The sequence below is a fragment of the Vittaforma corneae genome (genome assembly GCF_000231115.1).
Source record: "Vittaforma corneae ATCC 50505 unplaced genomic scaffold supercont1.5, whole genome shotgun sequence".
Taxonomy (NCBI): domain Eukaryota; kingdom Fungi; phylum Microsporidia; family Nosematidae; genus Vittaforma; species Vittaforma corneae.
In genome coordinates this window covers 31,632-50,887 of record NW_006889838.1, presented here as the reverse complement: position 1 = coordinate 50,887, position 19,256 = coordinate 31,632, and the positions used below count along the sequence as shown (strand labels likewise).

The 19,256-nt window shown below is 33.4% G+C and overlaps 13 protein-coding genes across 13 annotated transcripts; 7 read left to right on the top strand and 6 right to left on the bottom strand.

The window, feature by feature from the left end:
• Positions 1–308: 308 nt before the first annotated feature.
• On the top strand, positions 309–2,801 carry VICG_00778 (uncharacterized protein; the record flags this gene model as incomplete). The annotated part of the gene is made up of 1 exon (XM_007604167.1): positions 309–2,801. The coding sequence occupies one exon, from the start codon at positions 309–311 to the stop codon at positions 2,799–2,801; it is 2,493 nt and encodes an 830-aa protein (XP_007604229.1).
• A 176-nt stretch (positions 2,802–2,977) lies between these two features.
• On the top strand, positions 2,978–3,346 carry VICG_00777 (uncharacterized protein; the record flags this gene model as incomplete). The annotated part of the gene is made up of 1 exon (XM_007604166.1): positions 2,978–3,346. One exon carries the CDS (start codon positions 2,978–2,980, stop codon positions 3,344–3,346), a length of 369 nt encoding a protein of 122 aa, XP_007604228.1.
• A 181-nt stretch (positions 3,347–3,527) lies between these two features.
• On the top strand, positions 3,528–4,358 carry VICG_00776 (uncharacterized protein; the record flags this gene model as incomplete). The annotated part of the gene is made up of 1 exon (XM_007604165.1): positions 3,528–4,358. One exon carries the CDS (start codon positions 3,528–3,530, stop codon positions 4,356–4,358), a length of 831 nt encoding a protein of 276 aa, XP_007604227.1.
• A 212-nt stretch (positions 4,359–4,570) lies between these two features.
• On the top strand, positions 4,571–6,175 carry VICG_00775 (uncharacterized protein; the record flags this gene model as incomplete). The annotated part of the gene is made up of 1 exon (XM_007604164.1): positions 4,571–6,175. One exon carries the CDS (start codon positions 4,571–4,573, stop codon positions 6,173–6,175), a length of 1,605 nt encoding a protein of 534 aa, XP_007604226.1.
• A 206-nt stretch (positions 6,176–6,381) lies between these two features.
• Positions 6,382–7,311, top strand: VICG_00774 (uncharacterized protein; the record flags this gene model as incomplete). Its single annotated transcript, XM_007604163.1, has 1 exon — positions 6,382–7,311. The coding sequence occupies one exon, from the start codon at positions 6,382–6,384 to the stop codon at positions 7,309–7,311; it is 930 nt and encodes a 309-aa protein (XP_007604225.1).
• A 553-nt stretch (positions 7,312–7,864) lies between these two features.
• VICG_00773 (uncharacterized protein) lies at positions 7,865–8,359 on the bottom strand (the record flags this gene model as incomplete). Its single annotated transcript, XM_007604162.1, has 1 exon — positions 7,865–8,359. One exon carries the CDS (start codon positions 8,357–8,359, stop codon positions 7,865–7,867), a length of 495 nt encoding a protein of 164 aa, XP_007604224.1.
• Positions 8,360–8,765: 406 nt separating this feature from the next.
• On the bottom strand, positions 8,766–9,800 carry VICG_00772 (uncharacterized protein; the record flags this gene model as incomplete). The annotated part of the gene is made up of 1 exon (XM_007604161.1): positions 8,766–9,800. One exon carries the CDS (start codon positions 9,798–9,800, stop codon positions 8,766–8,768), a length of 1,035 nt encoding a protein of 344 aa, XP_007604223.1.
• Positions 9,801–10,000: 200 nt separating this feature from the next.
• VICG_00771 (uncharacterized protein) lies at positions 10,001–11,167 on the bottom strand (the record flags this gene model as incomplete). Its single annotated transcript, XM_007604160.1, has 1 exon — positions 10,001–11,167. The coding sequence occupies one exon, from the start codon at positions 11,165–11,167 to the stop codon at positions 10,001–10,003; it is 1,167 nt and encodes a 388-aa protein (XP_007604222.1).
• A 261-nt stretch (positions 11,168–11,428) lies between these two features.
• On the bottom strand, positions 11,429–11,695 carry VICG_00770 (uncharacterized protein; the record flags this gene model as incomplete). The annotated part of the gene is made up of 1 exon (XM_007604159.1): positions 11,429–11,695. One exon carries the CDS (start codon positions 11,693–11,695, stop codon positions 11,429–11,431), a length of 267 nt encoding a protein of 88 aa, XP_007604221.1.
• A 55-nt stretch (positions 11,696–11,750) lies between these two features.
• On the bottom strand, positions 11,751–12,092 carry VICG_00769 (uncharacterized protein; the record flags this gene model as incomplete). The annotated part of the gene is made up of 1 exon (XM_007604158.1): positions 11,751–12,092. The coding sequence occupies one exon, from the start codon at positions 12,090–12,092 to the stop codon at positions 11,751–11,753; it is 342 nt and encodes a 113-aa protein (XP_007604220.1).
• A 316-nt stretch (positions 12,093–12,408) lies between these two features.
• On the top strand, positions 12,409–12,798 carry VICG_00768 (uncharacterized protein; the record flags this gene model as incomplete). Its single annotated transcript, XM_007604157.1, has 1 exon — positions 12,409–12,798. The coding sequence occupies one exon, from the start codon at positions 12,409–12,411 to the stop codon at positions 12,796–12,798; it is 390 nt and encodes a 129-aa protein (XP_007604219.1).
• A 389-nt stretch (positions 12,799–13,187) lies between these two features.
• Positions 13,188–18,119, bottom strand: VICG_00767 (uncharacterized protein; the record flags this gene model as incomplete). The annotated part of the gene is made up of 1 exon (XM_007604156.1): positions 13,188–18,119. One exon carries the CDS (start codon positions 18,117–18,119, stop codon positions 13,188–13,190), a length of 4,932 nt encoding a protein of 1,643 aa, XP_007604218.1.
• A 360-nt stretch (positions 18,120–18,479) lies between these two features.
• On the top strand, positions 18,480–19,097 carry VICG_00766 (uncharacterized protein; the record flags this gene model as incomplete). The annotated part of the gene is made up of 1 exon (XM_007604155.1): positions 18,480–19,097. One exon carries the CDS (start codon positions 18,480–18,482, stop codon positions 19,095–19,097), a length of 618 nt encoding a protein of 205 aa, XP_007604217.1.
• Between the last annotated feature and the right edge of the window lie 159 nt (positions 19,098–19,256).

The window sequence follows — 19,256 nt, the reverse complement described above, 5'->3', positions numbered from 1 at the left end:
ATGACAACCAACTTCATATTGCTCAAAATTTTCAAAAATAATCGCCTTTCAAATGATAAATAAATATCATACGCCTTCTTATTAGTACGGCATTCATTTTATGCACATTTTTGCGATGATTTATTAACTTCACTCTAAATACATAATAAGTAACTCGAAATAGACGTGATCTTTTAATATAAATGTGTTAAAAAACATCATTTCCACATCATCAATTATTATACCAATCTTTAACGAGTTTAATGATACACTCACGCAGTAAATTATCTGCCTGTATTTGTTAAAATTTTAAAAGAAATCGATAATCCATGGAAAACAAACCAATTACTTCTCTATCTTGGCAAGATGAACTGATATATGCACATGGAACGAAACTCATAGAATCTACAAATGTAATGACGTTCGAGTCGCAAATTAAAGGCGTACGCTCTTATAACAACAAACTAGTCGTATTTACAAAGAGAACAGTTAGCTTGCTATCAAAAAGAGAAAAGATCGAATTGATTTGGACCAAAACACTTAATACAGACATCATAGATGTATATTTGTACACAAAAATATGTATTTTGATGTCTAATGGTATTTATATTAGAATCAAAAATTTAAGCTTAAACGAAATCGATCGATCAAAAATTTTTAATAAAACAATTTTTTCGGGCCACATAACAGAAAACAAGGTTTTGATTGGAACATTTGATGACATACACATTTTTGATGTAGAACAAGATGAATTCCCAAAAGAGAAAAGTGTTTTAAGATATCACCGAGGCAGAGTTTTTGACATAACACTTACTGAGAACAATTTATTATTTTCATGCGCTGAAGACAGAAAAATATGCTTGAATGGAACTACCATCATACAAGATTACAGAAACTATTATTATAAACTTTACTATAATGGCCTAAAACTTTACGCCTTCAATAAAAATGGGCATCTGAATATTTTTGAGAATAACAATGTCGTACTTAAGAAAAATTTTGGAAACAATAGTCTTACTTCGATTTTTGAAAAATTTAATAGGATTTATATTGGTACAAAAACTGGTAGTATTTACGAAGTTATCAATAATGAAATCAAGCAGATTAGAGGTCCCCATTCTAATATGATAGGATATAATCAATTGTATAGTATTAAAGGAGTAACAAAACTTTTCAACTGTGGTGCATATTTTTATAACAATCAAATAATTTACAACAAGTTAGAATTAACAACTTCGGAGTGTCCAATAGATTGTTTTGCCTATGAAAATGACATCTTTCTATTACGGCATGATTGTGTAGAAATGTACAATTTTATATCAGATGATTGCAATAGTAGATTAATTTTAAAATTTAATAATAGTAAGATACAGTTTTCCAACATTTCAGCTCATAACAACAAATTGTTCCTATACAATACTCATATTTACATCATAGTTTGTCTTTTATGTTTCAGAATCATTCAAATTACTAGATGTGAAAAAATATTGGCGATAAAATCAGGAATAGTCTGTGCTAAAAATGGATGCATAGCCTATAAATCATCACTTTATAAAATATCAAACAGCCAAATCACTGATGTTATCATTCATAAACATAATATATTTGCAATTGATAGTAATGGGAAATTTTTAACAATAAACATGGACAGCATTTCAACAACAGATACCAATATTTTAGAAAGAAAAGATTTATTGAAGAATCATGCATGTATTTATAACAATTCATCTGTTAGTGTAGATTACTTTCAACAAAAATTGGCAATATTAGATTTTTCAGACATATCGATCAAGAATATAATTTTGAATAGGACAAATTTGATAGACTTGCGACCCAGAGTGCTTTACAAATATGCAGGAAACGCGAATAATGGATTATGTATCATCAAAAACGAAGTTTTTTCACTTAACAAATCAAAAGATATAGCAACGACTTCAACAATGCTGCTTGAACGACATGGGGATTCTTTAACCTGCTATGAAATCGACGTCAAACCTGATATTTCAGTTGCATACTGTGACTTCACTGCTAAAATATCAATACAAAATTATAGTTTGGTAGGGAACGAGCATGGATGCCTGTTCTTAATTATTTCAACGAAGATGATAGATTTCATTAGATTATTAGGATCAATCGTAGATATTTTTGATGTAAAAGATGCATCAAAAAACATTTATCAATTCTTTGTATACACAAGACCAGGCCGTGTATATGTAATCAGAATATATAACGAAAGGCTTTTTATAATTAAAGAGGCTGTATTTTCACACAAAGTCACAGCTGCATTTAAGGATCAGGTATGTTTATCCGATGGAAGAATTTTAAAACTCGATATAAACCTAACTTGTCATGTTGCAGCCACTGTGGATTCATATGTTACTGCAATGATTGATAAAATGGTTTCATTCAATGGATATGTTCAGCATATTGAATCGAAAACATCAAAAAAGATTTCAAACTTATCCATTTTTAAGATCAAATGTTTTAGAAACCTTTATGTTGCAGTTAGTGATGATCATTCAGTAATTATTTTTAACAAAGACTTGAAAGTTTTAAACACAGCGGTACCACATTCCGCTCAAATATTTGATGTATGCATATTTGGAATGTTTATAATCACCGTGTCTTCTGACATGAGAATTTGTATTTTAGATGAAAAGCTAAATACAATCCAATACCTCTATCATAACGTAAAATTACCAAAAATAGTTATTGTTCTTAATAATAGCAAACTAATGGTATTAGGAGAATCCATTGAAGAGATAGACTTCAAGCTTATTGAAATTGCTTTTGGAAATCACAAAATTAGTCTATTAAATTGATTTGTTCAAATCAATACAAATTTGTCATTACACATACATAGTAATGAATAAGTAATATCTGATCACAAAACCTTCTTTTATTTAATTAACTATGGAAAGATACTTTGCTTAGAGACAAAAAATCCGTTATCTCACATTATTTTGTTCGTTTTATTTTTCTATTTTAAAGCTTACCCATGAGACCATTTCTATGCTCAATTTTAAAATGCCAAAAATGTGGAAGCACACAATATCCAAAACTAAATCCAGAAGAAGTTTTTAAAGTAGCATTGCCAGCTCACCTTCCAAGCATTTCTAAATTCAGAGAACAACAGAGTTTTCTATCAGATCTAATAGATGTAATCTCGAAGAACCATGGTAAAATTTTTGATATAAACGAGGCAGATCTTTATGCTTTCCTCGAGCCCGAAAATGCAACTTCGATAGAAAACCTAAAAATTATAGAATTGCTGTATGGAGTCGATATTGTTGCAGGAACAATAACGTGTGTTGACTGTGGGGATACAAAAAACATTAAAAATGGAATTTTATTTTGTGAAGAATAAAGTAATTTTGAATATTTACCGATTTTAATAAAAGTTGAATGCATTACCTAGTATAAATAGAGTTTATAACTCTTAATTATTTTGTCAGTTCATGCATCAGTGTAGGAATACAAAATCGTTTTATCAACCATACTAATTTTAAATAGATGGATGAATTCATTTATATTTTTAGCCCTCATCCATGGTGACGGACTGTGCCGTACAAGAGTTCATTCAACCCTACTTAAATTGCATAAAGAAAGTGTTTGAAAATGAAAGTGGACAGTTTATGATTGTAGGAATGGACAAGCTTGCAATAGAAGAGATTGTAAATAAGCTATCAAGCTTAAGCCCATATAAAGTTATAAAGATTGACAGACAGAAAGATTTTAATCCAGACAGGAAAATTTTTATCTTAAAACTCGAAAACATCTCTTCGATAGAATACCAGTCTTTGATTTATTATTATCTTGAATTGCCAGCCAATAGCAAAAGTTTTGTATGCCTTGTTTCTACATCTTCACTTGCACTGGAATTTTTTGAAAAAAGAGTGAGAAGTAGGTTTAGAAATAAGATATTTTTTATACCCTACGTTAATTTTGAATTAGAAGTAGACAATAAAGAGAATCAATTCAACATAAAAATAGAAAATAAAATAGCATATTCCACAATTGAACTCAAAGAACGACAGAAGCTTATGAAGAAATACGGTCTTAAAGAATTCGATTTCAACATTCTTTTTGAACTATTTGAACCAATCCATTTTGTTTTATTAAGTATCGCATTTAATCAAAAATTAAACGTTCAAAAATGTAACGAACAATTTAAACTGGCGGTTATTGACACTCCTGAACTGAAAAGAGTTCCATCGTCAAGAGTGCTTTTTGGTGTTTTAGACTTAGTTGAAGCTGGCATTATTAATTTGACAGGATTTCCACTAGTTGATTTTAATGAGTTTAAAGCATTTGTGCATAAAAACTGTCCATTGTACCTGAAAAAATTAATTATCACACAAAGTAAGCTTAGAAAATAACCTGTATTTAAGATCTCAATAATAAACAAGTGCATTGTTGATAGAATAAACAATTACTTCATTACAAGAATACTTGCAAACTTGCAATATAAACTAAGCTTTTTAAGCTCTCTTCAAGAATATTAAAAACATCACTACAAACTTTATAAAGAACTGTGATCATAAAAATTTCATTACTGGATTTGATTATATCAAATCATTTTGTTTAGCCCATGATAAACAGGCTCATAATTCGTAATCAAAACATTGTTGAATTGCCAAAGCAATTAAAGATCTATTTTGATAATAGAGAATTGACAGTAGAATTCCACAAGCAATCACTTTTAAGAATACATCCACACTTATTCTGTGCTGTTATTGACAATTGTGTTACATTCCATGAAGAAGAAATGGCTGTCAATGAAGAAAATTATAGAATTAGTAAAGAAGAATATGAAAAAACCTTATTAAAGTTTTTGAAATGTTACATAACGACTAAAAAACAACAAGTTGACACTAAAATGGATTTGGTAAGACTGTATTTTGCAATAAACGATGTAAAAAAGGCTTTTGAAGTACTTGAACAAATGAAACCCACGGGAAATGTAAAAATGATAAGATTTATATCAAAGACTATTGAATCAAGTAACATCAAACAGTCAAAATCTCGGGATAAGGTTAAGAACGTAATGTGTGAACAAAAAGATACACACAGAGAATTCATAGAAATATGCAAAGAAATAGATTACCATTCTGCATACATTCTTGCATTTGAAGTTTTATCTTCATTTGATGCACAGAGTCTATTTCGTCTTTATGATGATTTGAAAAATATTTACTTGGAAAAGACTCTTCCACAAGTTCAATGCTTAAAATTGAGTATAAAACATAGTACAAAAGAACACACAATGTATGATCTATCGGTGTTTTTGATGATTAAAATTGCCGTTGAGTTTACTACGAGAAACCAACTTAAAATGGCGGGATCAATGTTGATTAAGGCAGCAAAAATGGTCTACAATACAATTGACAGATACTTAGTAGAAGAACTACTATCACTGGCATTTATATTGTTGAATATTGATCAGAAGCTCTTTGAAGAAACTTTAGAGTGTGGCGACGAAGCGGAATTTAATCTAACAGCTGCTCAAAAATTTTATATTGGTTCAAGATTTAAAATGGAAAGTCAAAAATCAGTTATAAATTTAAACTCCAATATGGATCGATGCCACTCTTTTTTAAACAATATAGTTCAAAGAATATCCAATACAGAACTATGCAAAATCAATATTGACAGCTATACTAGTATTTTTAAGTTGGATGTAGTTAAAGAAAACATACAAGGCGTTTTTACCGATAGAATTAAAATATCTGTCAAAACCCATAAACACATTGACATTTCAGTTATGGGCGTGGTTGATACTGCAGGAGCATTTTATCAATGCGAAAAAAACACCTTCTCTTCCAATAATGATATTGAAGGCAAATACATTGTTCTTAGTGATGGCCAGCAAATTATGCATGAATTTAAAATGAGAAGAATAGAAAAAACAACAGACATAATACTTTTGGACGTAAAAACACTGAAAGGTAGTGAAATCAAATCTCTCAAATCATTCGAAGACATAAATTCCAAGATAGACGAACAGAGCGAATACAGAATAATCAAGTTTGAATTTAAAGTAGGAAAAAGATGCAATTATTCATTTAAAAATAGTATCTATCAAGAAGTGAAGGATAACTTCTTATATGTTTTTGTTACAGTTGAACACAGACAAATTGAATCAAATATTGAAATCAACGAGGGTATTTATGAAACAAGATATTACCACATTTGAATGCTTAAGAGAGCCTGTACAGTAATAAGCTTAATAAATAATATTATTGACTTTTGAACTCTGTATAGTAGTTTAGGACTAAAAAAGACTATTTTGTCAAATACAAATTAATCCTCGTGAACTATAAAACAGTAAGCATTTTACCATGACTAAGCAATTCTACAAAAATCAAGTCTTTTATTGAAGGTAAGTTTTCTAGCCCCAGAATGAACAGGGCAGGGTTTGAAAAACTCCCAGAAAATAAAAAACAAATAGTTGAAAGGGCATACTTTGCAGCATACAGCAAGGAAATATCACCCAGCGACTTCTTTACAATCTGCAGACGAGCATTGAATGAGGAAGAATTTCGTTCATTATTTGGGGATGCAGCAATGACGGAGGAACCAACACCAAAGCAACACACACAAGAAGACATCAAAACAGAGTACATAGAAGATATAATGCAGTATTCAGGAATAGATTTAAAGGAAGAGGCAGACAACATAGTTAAGGAGGCAGAACACAATGTTCGTTTCGACCATTATGACAATAGAGAAGATAAAAATTCCAAAATTGACAGTCTATTCAAGCCAATGGCGTTTCAAGACTTTATAATCAGAACAGCAGCACAGAAGCAAATGAAAATTACACCAGAGGGCATTTATCTGCTATTTCAAATAGTGAAAAGAAAGGTTTTAGACCTAGTTGACAAGCTTGACATGGCTTCTAAAATCAGGACTGAGGCCAATCTTAGTGGATTTAATTTTAAAATCGAGAATGAAGTGTCAAAACAGTTGTGGTATTTAAATGAGATGGAAAGGGCTTTAGAAGATAAGCTAATGGTTAAAAAAGAAGAAGACCCAAAGAAAAAAAGGACTGTTCATGAAAGAGAGGACCTTGTGATTAAGAAGAAGCAAAGCAGTAGTGTTGCCATGGCAGCAATGGGTATTGAACAAAAATCCTGGATGATGGGTGATGGAGTGAGAAGCAGTGAGGATATTTCTAAATTTACACCCATTTATTCTCCCTTTGATGAAAAGGGATTTGATAGCAAAATTAAGAATAGGATGATTACTATGAAAGACTTTATTTATGTGCTTGAAAGGGATAAAAGATATAGCAAATCCATATTTCTCATTAATTACTATTTCAAATGATACATATAAAATTAAATTATCTTATAAGCTATGTTAATGTTGTTAATATCAGCATAGAATGTAAGTAAGCCGATGACATCTACAGACAGAGCTTGAAATTCAAATAGGCCTTGATCAACGAACAAAGCTTATGCAAACAACTAATAGATAAAAATATGAGCTTACTGATTATATAAAATTGATCCCTTTTTATGCCGATAAATTCATGCAAAATAAGCTGCCCAAAGTTTATTGATCAAATTAAATAAAACACTGGTATGCTAGCACCTAACAGCAAATAGTAGATGGCCCGGTGCCATTTCTGGCAGCATTAGCATTATCGCCAACTACTAGAAGAAGGACATTTCCAGTAAGCTTAGATCCTATGGAAGGACTGAACAATCCGTGTTTATACTCAGGTAGCCCGACAGTTTGAACATCACGAGCAAGAAGTATGAGGCGAGATCCATCGACAAGAACTTGTTCAAACCTGAAAAATGGACTTGCCAATGACTGTATGTTAAACCTAAGTTGCACACCGACATCTCCATTTGGAAAATAGCTAATATCATAATCACCTACTTTTAAACACCTTCAACTGAGAGAAGGATGGAATACTACCATAGCTAGGTTGAGGATATCCTAAAGTGTTAAAACCGCCAGCTGCTGGCATAATGGGCTCTTGAGCCATATGAGTAGGCTGCTCAGCTGCACCGTAGGGTGCAAGTTTCCAAGCTTGAAAAGTTGACATATCGGCTGACTGAGGATTTCCGTAGAAATATTGGGGATTATTGTCAGTAGAGTCAAGTAAAATATTGATATTCTGGAAAACGTCGTTTCCAAGATAATCTCCCGCATTATCAAATGTATAAACAGTTCCCTTCACTGCGTTCATCGGCACGTCAACATTCAATTCAAAACTCTGCTCAAACCCCATCTTTCCTCTGCGAACTATCTTCACTATTTTCCTGCATCCTCTTTGGAGCTCTTCTGGAGTAAGATAGAGTGTTAAAACAACGTTTTTTGGTCTTCCGTTTACTGTACTGGTTAAAATGGTCGGGGCTGTCATTAGGGGTAATTCTCGAGAAAAGAGCAAAAAATTAAACACAAGAGCACTCTCAGTGAAATTTAATCACAAAAACCTGTTTAGTTAGAACAAAAGCTACAGTGCAAGTATTTGTTTAATAGCACTATCAAATGCCAACAGTACAGGGCTTACATCAATCAAAGAAGCAAAAGCACCAAAATCCATCTATTTATGCTAAAAGCTATAAAATAGATTTCAGATTTAATATTTATAAGCTATTCTTGTCTTGTTCTAGGATGAGCTTCAATGTCAAGCCCTTATTCTATTATTAATAAATCAAGCGAAAAAGGGAAGAGTGTAGAAAAAGGAACAAAAACACATACAAGAAGAAACAAAAATTCTAAATCGTTAAAACGACCAGGACAACTCAAATTAACTATTTTACTATTCATGTTTTCTTAAAAAATGCATCCAGCTTAGTTTGATTGCCCCTTTTACTGGATTTTATTATCTTTTCAATACCATTTGTTACCCTCACCTCATCGAATCCCTTTTCTTTAACTAAGAATTGTACAAGGCCTTCTTTGTCAAGTTGATCATACATGATTTCAAAGTTTTCTGCTTCTCCAACACTTGACAGTTCATTAAAAATAAGCCTTGCTGCTTTATAATCAAAATTGTCTGGAACTTCAGGGGTTTCACTTTCAATTATGCTCTCAATACACCCATACTTCTTTATGAGATCATATGCCCTTTTATGCCCTACACCTTTTATTGTATCGCAATAGTCACAACCCATAAGAATACATAAATCTATAAAAGAGCCCATGGTCAGTTCTAACTCTTTAAGAATCGTACCAAGGTTATACTCATCAATGTCAAGATTCTTGGACTGCGAAGCATTCATATTTCTCAGAAGAATGGGTGCACCAAAACACAGCGCATCCATGTCTTCTGTCGCTACAGCTTTCACTACCCCTCTTTTACAAAGCAATGAGCAATATGCTTCTGACTCACTTTCAGCTGTTACAAAAGGTACTCCCATCAACCTAAAAAGCCTTTTGCAATCATCCACATGTGATTCTTCAACCTTTACCTTTCTTTTCTCGTGCTTATCCATTTCCTTCTTGTCTTCTTCTAACTTGGCTTGCTCTAACATCTTTTCAGCTTTCAGCCTTCTCTCATTTCTTTTCTGCAACTCAATAGCTTTAATGGGTGGTGCCTTACCATCAAAAACGTACACAGGTATAATCCCACTCTCGATTATACGTATTGTTCTGTAGAACATCCCAACTAAATGAGAAGTTGTTGCATCTTCGTATCCCAGGTTTGCACCATCTGTTCTTACTGCAATGAGAAATTGGTAGAGACACAGAGATGCATCTATTGCAATTTTGGTAGAAGAATAGTAACCCATTTTTCTAGAAACGATAGCTTTTTTACACTTTTCCTTTATCAGCTTTGAGAGCTGCTTAATTCCCATGTGGGCGAGCAAAAGAAAAAGAAAAAATCAGATGTGCTAGTAAAAGAAATATGCTCATTACCAGTAAACAGATATTAATATTTAAAGTGTTTAGTTTTATAGTAAAACTTGAAAGACACATTTATTTAAACAAACAAACGTGTCAAGACAATATAAATAAGCTGTGAATAAGCATTTCTAGTATAACTGTAAATTATTTTCTATAGAGTAATTTTCGTAATGTTATACTTTGGAGAACTATCACAACTTGTAATTTTAAAGCTAATTTTTGAAAGCCCACCAGTATTAAACACAGTAACAGGTCCAACACACCTGTCAAAGCTTTTAATTTTTGATGAGATTACATACAAATCAGGAGAATAACTCATTTTCAACCAACTTCCAAAAGCCACATTGGATTTTGAGTTAAGAACAGGAACAAATGATTGTTGAAAGACAAGGTGATAAGAAAGTCTTTGAATTCTATCTCCAGAAAATAAAACATCTTCAGACTTAGAAGGTTCCTTTGAGATTTCTTCATAGCATAAATCAATAAAGCTGTCAAAATTTGAAAGTAAGATCAGGTGATTATTTAGAAGGATGTATGAAGGATTAGGCAATGAAGTTATCCTTTCATTGGAAATTTTTATTGCAGGTTGAGGATATACTCTCACGGAACAGTAGTCATCCAAGCTAGGAACAATGATAACTTTGACACTTTGAAGCTTTCTGATAAAAATTTCAAGTGAGTCAACAAACTCTGAAAGTGTCTTAAATTCGCTTTCATTTGTACCACAAAAAGGTCCAAAAAATATAAAAGGATCGGATTCCAGTTTGAAAATACTTTCAAGATCTGCGTAAGAAAATGGTCCTTTTGAAATGACTGCGGCAATTTCTCCTCTCACAGACTTATACTCAGTTAAACCCGGAGTTGAATAAATACTTTCTACAAGAATTGAGTCTCCTCTTGTATTTGTTCCTTTGACAGCCACAACCTGACCGTTAAATAGTGAATATGAATCCAAGGCTGAAAGATCTAACTTTACAGAGACATTGCTGTTATCTGTGGAATTAAAAGCAAATACCAAAGGGTCGGTGGGTATTGCGGATACAATGTCTTCAGAACTGATCTTAGATCCTGTAGAAGAGGATATCATTCCAAAGGTGTAGAACGGCTTAATAGACTGGTAGTTGATTGGTTTAAATTCCGAAATCTGAAGGCTTTCCAAAAATAATGGCTTCATTTGCAATAGCCTTGAATGAATATAGCTTGCTTTATCTGCAGGTTTTAAATACAAATAGCTAGTTCCTTCTGGTTTCACAAGCTTTAATGTGCATTTTTTATTTGGCTTTACAATATTTCTCAGTAACTTTGACTCAATGTCCATTCGGATGGGGAGGAGTTTGGATGAATAGAAAAAGACACTTTTTATAAGAAACCATGCACTAAAAAGAAAAGAATGGCTGTGGAGTATAAAAAATTTACCTTAAAATAGGGCTATATCATTTATACTTAAGTGGAATTCCAGCAAGCACAATCACTTTTTGATATTTACAAACAGGAATGACTAAAAGTAGTTAGTTATAACAACCTGCATTAACAGCAATGCATGTGGTTAGTAAAGTTAGTCTACCACTTTACTTTCATATTAAGATTGCATTACACTTTTCAAAACACTGAAATCCATCGATCCCTCAGCTATGGCACACTTCTCTCCATCAATATCAAATATTCGAACAATGCCATTTGAGGCTTGTTCTTCCAAAAGTGTTGGATCCAAAACCATTTTCGAATCAAATACTGCATAAGAATTACAAGTGGGAAGATTTACACCACTTTGGATATTCTCAGATAGATTATGAATATTAGGTATGGCAATAGACGAAAACACATGTCTCAACCCGTCAAATATCATATCAAAGACATTACCATCATTTCTAATAACGTATATTTCAATATAACAGCCTATATTAAAAGGAGTTTAAAAACTCCTCAATCTTTTTAAAAGAAGGATTCGTCTCAGACAGTGTGCATTTCAATGTCTTAAATTCATTAGAGTCCATACCTTCTGTGTCTAAAGCCAGGTTTAAGGACATGAGAGTTCTAAGACTACTTCTGAAAGTGACCGAAAGGCTGATTTGGGAATATCCCCTGGTAACCTGAACTGTGCCATCTGCCAATGCAGAGGCGTATTTACTGGACTCTTCCATTGTTTGATTTCTTTTCTCATCCATTTTTCTCATATCCATCCTTGTGGCGCTTTTAATAGCGTTAGCTATAAAGCTAGCTTCATTTTGGCTCAGAGTCGGCATGCTTGAATGGGTGGATGGAAGATAGGATTAAGAAAATGTAGTGTAAAGTAGACACAATGCAAAACGTATGCACAGAAAGACTAAGCCCACCCATAATCTAGCATTGCGCACTTCAATGTTCCTTATTAGCAATTTATTTCCTAGTATTAAATTGCATATCCTATTTTAAGGGTGATAGCTTTGAAATACCAGCAAACCATGTCAATGCTGCCACTTCACTGTATTAGATTTACTTAAGCATCCACAATGAATGCATCTAAAAACATACCACAATTTTTCTAGTTTAACACCCTCTTTTATAACCACAAAGTAAAGAATGCAGAGAATACTTGAAATCATTGCCGCAGAGGACCACGAGAAGCTATTTACAGGAGAGAACCACCCAAACATATACGATGCAATAGCACCAATAAACAATTCGCACGAAATTAAGGAGATTGAACGAGCATTGAAGTACTACTTTGAACAGGTACTACAAATAACCTCACCAAGCAGTAAAGTACACTACGAAGCACAGAGAATGCTCATGGTCTGCGAGAAAGTCTTCTCCTCTATGGGAGAGGACATGGGAGAGATGGCTGTACAGTCAACACGAGACTTAAGTGACGAAATCGTAGATTTTTATATGGAATCGCTGAAACATTTTGCATCGTACGTGGATGAAGAAATTCTAAACGAACACATAAGATATTTGGACGGAGAATAAATAGTGAATGGTATTTTATGCATCCTTGTACAGTTAAAGCTAAAACAAAAGCAAAGTCACAGTTGTTGAGTGTTTGAGAGGAGTGACATTCCTATTATAAGCTTTAAATAAATAATACCCACACAGTGGCATCAATAAAATCCTTTGCTTTAGTAATTGTCTTTAAAATAACAATTGATTAATGCATTGAAGCCAATTCATTTACAATTAATTTATTTATTGTCCATGCATAAAGTAAATTGTGCATAGACTGTTTTGTCTTTTTGTGGTGTTCTTTTTATCAGGATAGAATACAATTTCATACATCAGAGCATAAACTTTATCGTTCTTCACAAAGGAAATGAGTGTTGAAAATAATCCCAAGTAGTAATATAATGGGTTGAGCCATGTCAACCTGTCAAAGTTCCGGAGTGAGACTCTGAAAGTGATAAACATAGTTTTATCAATCTGTCAGAATCTATAGCGTATGCACCATAGCCTTTCAGGAAATCAGAGTCGACAGGAAATCTAAATTCAATAACCGCAACATGTCCTGTGAAAACGTTTACCTTGGAAGTAGTAATATTGGAAAATATATAATAAAGCCAGTCAATAAGACGCACGAAGTTGTAACTAAATGGGGTAGCCTGAACATTGAGATTTTGGCATATAACAGCGTTCCTGAAGAATATGAACATTTTCACTTGTTGCTTTACATTTCCAAAGCATTTGAAGTATCCCCCGCTAGATCTGCAACTATGGTATTCTTTGTATTCGACACTCTTAACGGGTAGTAAGTGATCAACTATGCTGTCTATCGTGGGAAAGAAGATGGGAATACTCAGATAGTACCCTCTTGAGGCCATATAAGAGTCCATAAAGCATCCTTTTAGCATGATAACGAATCTAATAAAGCTATTGGCATACCCAATCAAATAGGCAGATTCGTCAATAAATCTAACAGTAAAAGGTATTCTTACACTGAGTAATAATAAATTCCGAGAATTCATATTGAAAATAAAGAAGGGCTTGATGGGTTTGTCAGAGGATGGAGTATGTTCTGTAAAGTCAAACATACACGAATTGAAAGGCTCAGTAAAGCTGTGGGTAATGCAAGCATCCGAATCTGATACAAGATTCATGATAATCTGACTAAAGTCATCTGAACCCATTTCAAAAACCAAATCCAAATTATTTGCATTCTTTAAAGAGAACATTCTATTTCGATAAGAAGTGTACTGATTTAGAATTTGAGGAGGGAGTTTAAATGACGTATTGATTTGATCGGGGGTGAAGTTTACAATATTTTTATACTTAGCACCGCAGAAATAATCCTTACAACGGATGAGCAGTCTTTCTAATATTCCAGGGCGATTATTTGGGGAGTAAAAGTACACAGGGACAAAATCATTGGCAAACTCACTGTCGTCATAATCATTATTACTTGAGTCACTATAGTTTTCATCGTATATGGGGTTTGATTTTAAGCTTAAATCTCCATATCCATTAATAAACGTTTTTGAAGGCGAGTTGATGGGGATTTTCAAAGAGATTATTCTATTTTTCAATAGTAGAAATTTTAAATAGAAAATGGTGGAGACAATGCCATTTCTTTCTGACAAGCACTTGTAGGTAAAAAAATTATGAAAATCAACATTAAGGATAATAGAATCGGGCCATACATCAATGGGAAGAGAGGAGAATATAGCATGGAGGTGTTCTCCAATAAGATTTACAAGTAGATCTAGTCCTAAACTTGTGTGTACTTTTATGCTATTCTCAGTTCCTTCAATAGTACAAACACTGATATCAATGATAGGAGGAAGGTAGACAGAGGAGTTTGTAGTTTGAATAAGGCTAGCCTTCCTTGCCATTGTTGTATCAATGACATAGAAGGAGTCAACGCATAGTTCTGAATCGGAACAAAATGCCTTCTTCATCTCCTCACTGACGTAGTTAATTTCATAAGTATATTCATTGGAAATGGAGGATTTAAAGGAATATATAAATTCAGTAAATAGGCTGCACAGCTCCTGAAGAGAAGATCGATACATACCAATTGATTTAGAGTTGAATGTAGCCCCAGACTGTACCTTATTTTTAAAAGCCAGAAGATTTATCGTTGAGTTTAGCTCAAGGACATAGTCCAGCCTTTCAGATTTTAGGTCAACTTGAATTGTAAAAGGAGAATCTTGCTCATTGATTGACTCAAAAAGAAGTGTACCATAAAGATTGAATTTGACACAATTGATTTTTTTCACCAACACCTTGGGAATAGCAATCCTAAGATAGACAACCATCTCTTCATCTTTATTAATAAGCGTGCTACTGTTATTGAAGATAGAGTGATTGGTATTTTCACTCTTACTTTTCTTAATGTCCACATCTGCTGACACGTAAATATTCCCGGCTCTTTGTCTATATGCTAGCATCGACTTGGTCACATCGTAACCATCTCTGCAAATAGCTTCCAATATAAAATCAGCTAGAAAGTGTAAAGGATGCTTTCCAATCCAGTCTTCAGGATTCTTTAAATACTCTCTAATCTGAATGGGAGAAATAAGCTTAAAATATATCTTTACGATGTCTGTCAAGTAGAGAAACACATTCTTAGTTGTTAGAACCAAAACCGCGGCTTTATCAAATGCTTCAAGAGAAAAAAGGGGGATTCCCCTCACAAATCCAATAAATGTTCCCTTTTTTGCTCTTAGTATATTTTTAATATAAAATGGACTATTAATTTCGGATTTCAATTTTGAAAAGAGTATTTTAGACTGGTCAAAGTATGAGTACAGTCCGTGCTTTGAATACACTTCAGTGTCCCTTATTTTCATGTAGTCTTCAAGAAGATACTTGTCATCAAAACAAGTGTGGAAAATAGAGAATTTTATATGCGATAGGTTTTCTAAGGGTTTGTCTTGATCGTAGGCAATTTCAATAGGAAAAACCCTAAAAAACGGCCTTCTTTTGTTGTCATCGCTAGCATTATCATCTGACTTATCGTTATGGATGTCATTAGAGAATGAGGAAGCATTTGAGCTATTAGTACTATCATTGCCACAACATAATTCGTTGATTGAGAAGTCAAAGCAAAACATCCGACTGGCTAGTGTCACGCTTATTGTCTCTGAATTGAATGCATCGATGAATACTTTCGATCTATCCCAGGTTTTCTGGAATATCAGAGCTGACACTATGTTGACTACCCCCCTACAGTGAGGCAGCTTTCGAGGTGGATCAGGCAGAGACAGAGAATACTCAATAGTCGTGGGTAAAACATTGGCCCTTAGCTTCATAAACGAATTAGTAACTGAAAAGGTAAACCTGGGAAGATCTACTCTAATAAATGATTCCTCAGCCCCATCAGCGAGTTTCTTGATTGATTTAGTTTCCTTTTGAGTTCCCTCAAGAAACCCATACGTAGACAAGTCAAGTGTTGAATCAATCTGTATAAAGTTGCTATTTAAATAATTAGAAAGCAAATGATCAAAGATTATTGAGTGTTGGGAGTTTTTCTTAAATAAATAAATAGGAAATACATCACCACTAAGACTGGCAATGTTAATTGAGTGGGGATAGTCTATTGAAATGTAGAAAAGATCAGGGGGAATGATTCTATGCTCGCCTACGAGTATTTCAGAAGGCACTATTTTCAGACTTTTAATATCATCTTTTTTGAGGATAAATTTTTGTAGAATCTTTACAGAAATCAGCAGAACATCATCAAAGATGATGTTCTGTTCTGACAATACTTCATCCAAGACTGATTGCTTGTCATCTTCAAATGCTAAGCTTGTTTGCTTATGCTTGGGGAAGGAAATTGAAATTTCCAAATATTTGATGCCATTCAAGTTTACAGTTAATTTAACGGAACTTTCAATATTGAAAAAATCAACAAACCAATGCTCTTCAGAAAATAGACGCTCAAATAGTGCATATATGGGATGATCCTTGTTTAATGCAGTATTAAATGAAAATTTGTCAGAATGAATGGTCCAATCACGAATCCATAATTTTAAACAATGAAGGGCGCTTTGGGATACATCATCATTGACTGTCATTTCATTTAATTGATTCTTTTCTGACGTCTTGCTTGTATTTGCAGTTTTTTCAGAAGGTACACTGAATATAAACAGCTTACTAGGCCTCCATCCTTCTATAAACAATGGTTGGTCTTTCGGAATTTTGTTTAAATCCTTTAGTATGCACCCTTCTACTACTTGCTCATCAATCTTTGCATATTTAATAGTCTTACTTGACAGATTGTCATCTACATCGAAACCTACTCTTTCGTATCTTTTTACAGTGTCACTTAAAAATAAATCAGGCACATCTGGCCCGCCCATAAGAACTGAAACAGCACTGAGCCGCAATAATTTCTTTCCTCTCGTATTATTTAGCTTTTTGAGTAACTGTGGTATGTCCATAAAGTTTCCAAAGTTATAAAGAGGAATATTGATAAAATAAAATACAATGGAATCATCTGGATCCTCGGTATTAGAGAGCTGCTCACCTGGAATAATGTTTGTCAGATATTCAAAGGAAGACACTACCCGTGTGTCGTTTTTTATTAGATAATCCTCGGTTGAAAATGAAGTAACAAGGATTGAGAAGCTGGCTATTCCATCGAATGAAAGTTTTATACATCCTACATTAAAAGTGAACTTAGAATCTGAATTTAGAATTGAAAAAAACTTCTTTTTTATGCCTAATTGAATGCACGGAATATCATTTAGTTTATGCAGACGCATAGACAAAAAAGAAGGATTTACAGAATCTCCGCCCTTTATTAACAATTCAGATTTCTTTCTTCTAAGTATCTTTGGAAAGCAAAGGGGAAGGAAGCAGAATCTAGCCCTGATCAAAAAACTAACCTCAATTGAAAAATCAAGAGAATAAAGATCCAAAATGGGAGTGTTGAAGCTTACGTTTGTGAATTCAAGGACAGCTTTAAAAATGAAGGGCTTTTGTTTATCAAACTTAATATTGCTTATTGCTATCCTTAGAGATTCTGCCGAGCTGTCATAGCTTTTTTCATCTAAGAACAAAGCACCATTTATATCTGACATTTCAAGGAAAACTGGACAGGTGCATTTGGAAACATTCATAGTAACTTCAATGTACAACGGCCCACCAGTCTTGTTCTTAACATTATTCTCTGGCTTTTTTATGATATTTACTTGTTCCAATGCCAACTTCCCCAATCTCAGTGCCCTGAAATGGTAGACAACATAGTAAGCTCTATATAGCATAATAGAAAAGCTAATGATGATGCACAGTAAGGTTATGTATCTTTTTTTCAGTGTGAACTTAGATGATTTTCTTTGAATGATAAGCGGCATTGGGGAATGAAAAAATTTATCATTTGAGCAAAAATTAAGAAACAAAAGTTAATTTTAGAGAGCAGCTCGAAGATATTACTTGAAACAAGACATAGCAGTGAATGGCACATGTGCATTAAGAACATGACTGCATTCTACTTTTTGTAGTAATACTGTCGTAATAATGAGAGTTTGTCAAAGTCAGATAGATCTCTCAACCTTGCCTTACTACACAGCTTTGAAATAGCTATCTTGAAGATACTAGTCTGCGGCTAGGCAGCCTTATTCAAAGTATTTATCAGCCTGCTGATCTTATCTTGCTTTACTTGCCAAGCACATTCTCATTAAAAATTTTTAAAAACAGTTCCTTGAAATAAAAATATGGCAAAACGAGTTTCAACGGATGAAAAGCTTGAAAAAATAGTCAATTTCTTTAAAAGTACACCCGAAATATACTCAATCAAGGACTTGGAAAAGAAAATACCGAAAGAGTGTGGAGTATCATCGATGCTTGTTCCTGATTTACTGAAGAAGCTTCACGATGAAGATCTAATCTCGGTGGAAAAATGTGGAACATCCAACATCTACTGGTGTTTTCCCTACAATAAACATCATTTCTACTCCTGCGAGACTGAAAAGGTAGCTCTTTCAATTGAAGTGTTCAAAGAGGAAAATATGAAAAAGATGGAACAAATAGAAAAGATGAAGGTATTAAAAGAAAGCACACCAGAGAGGGAAAGTCTCTTAGAGGAGTTCAATACGTTAAAGAGGGATGTATTGATAATAGAAGAAGAGAATAAGCACAATGCCGAATGCTCTGTTGAGGAGTATGAAAAGTTCATTAAGGAAATTGAAGATATGAAAGAAAGTATCAATAGGATTACTGATAATATCTTTACTATCCAGGGACATGTGTCATCTAAGTACGGAGTATCAAGGAAGGACTTTAATAGAAATTTTGATGTTGACGATGAAATGGACTATATCAACACGTCATAGCATAACAACTGCCCAACCTTGAACCCATATCTGCTAGATACTGGACTGAGGCCTAAGAGCTTGATTGAGAATAGGCAAATCTCTTCTATAGTTTCTTTAAAGCTTGCACCAAGCCTTGTCTTCTTCAAATAAACAGTGTTGAGAAAAGATAGCAGTACA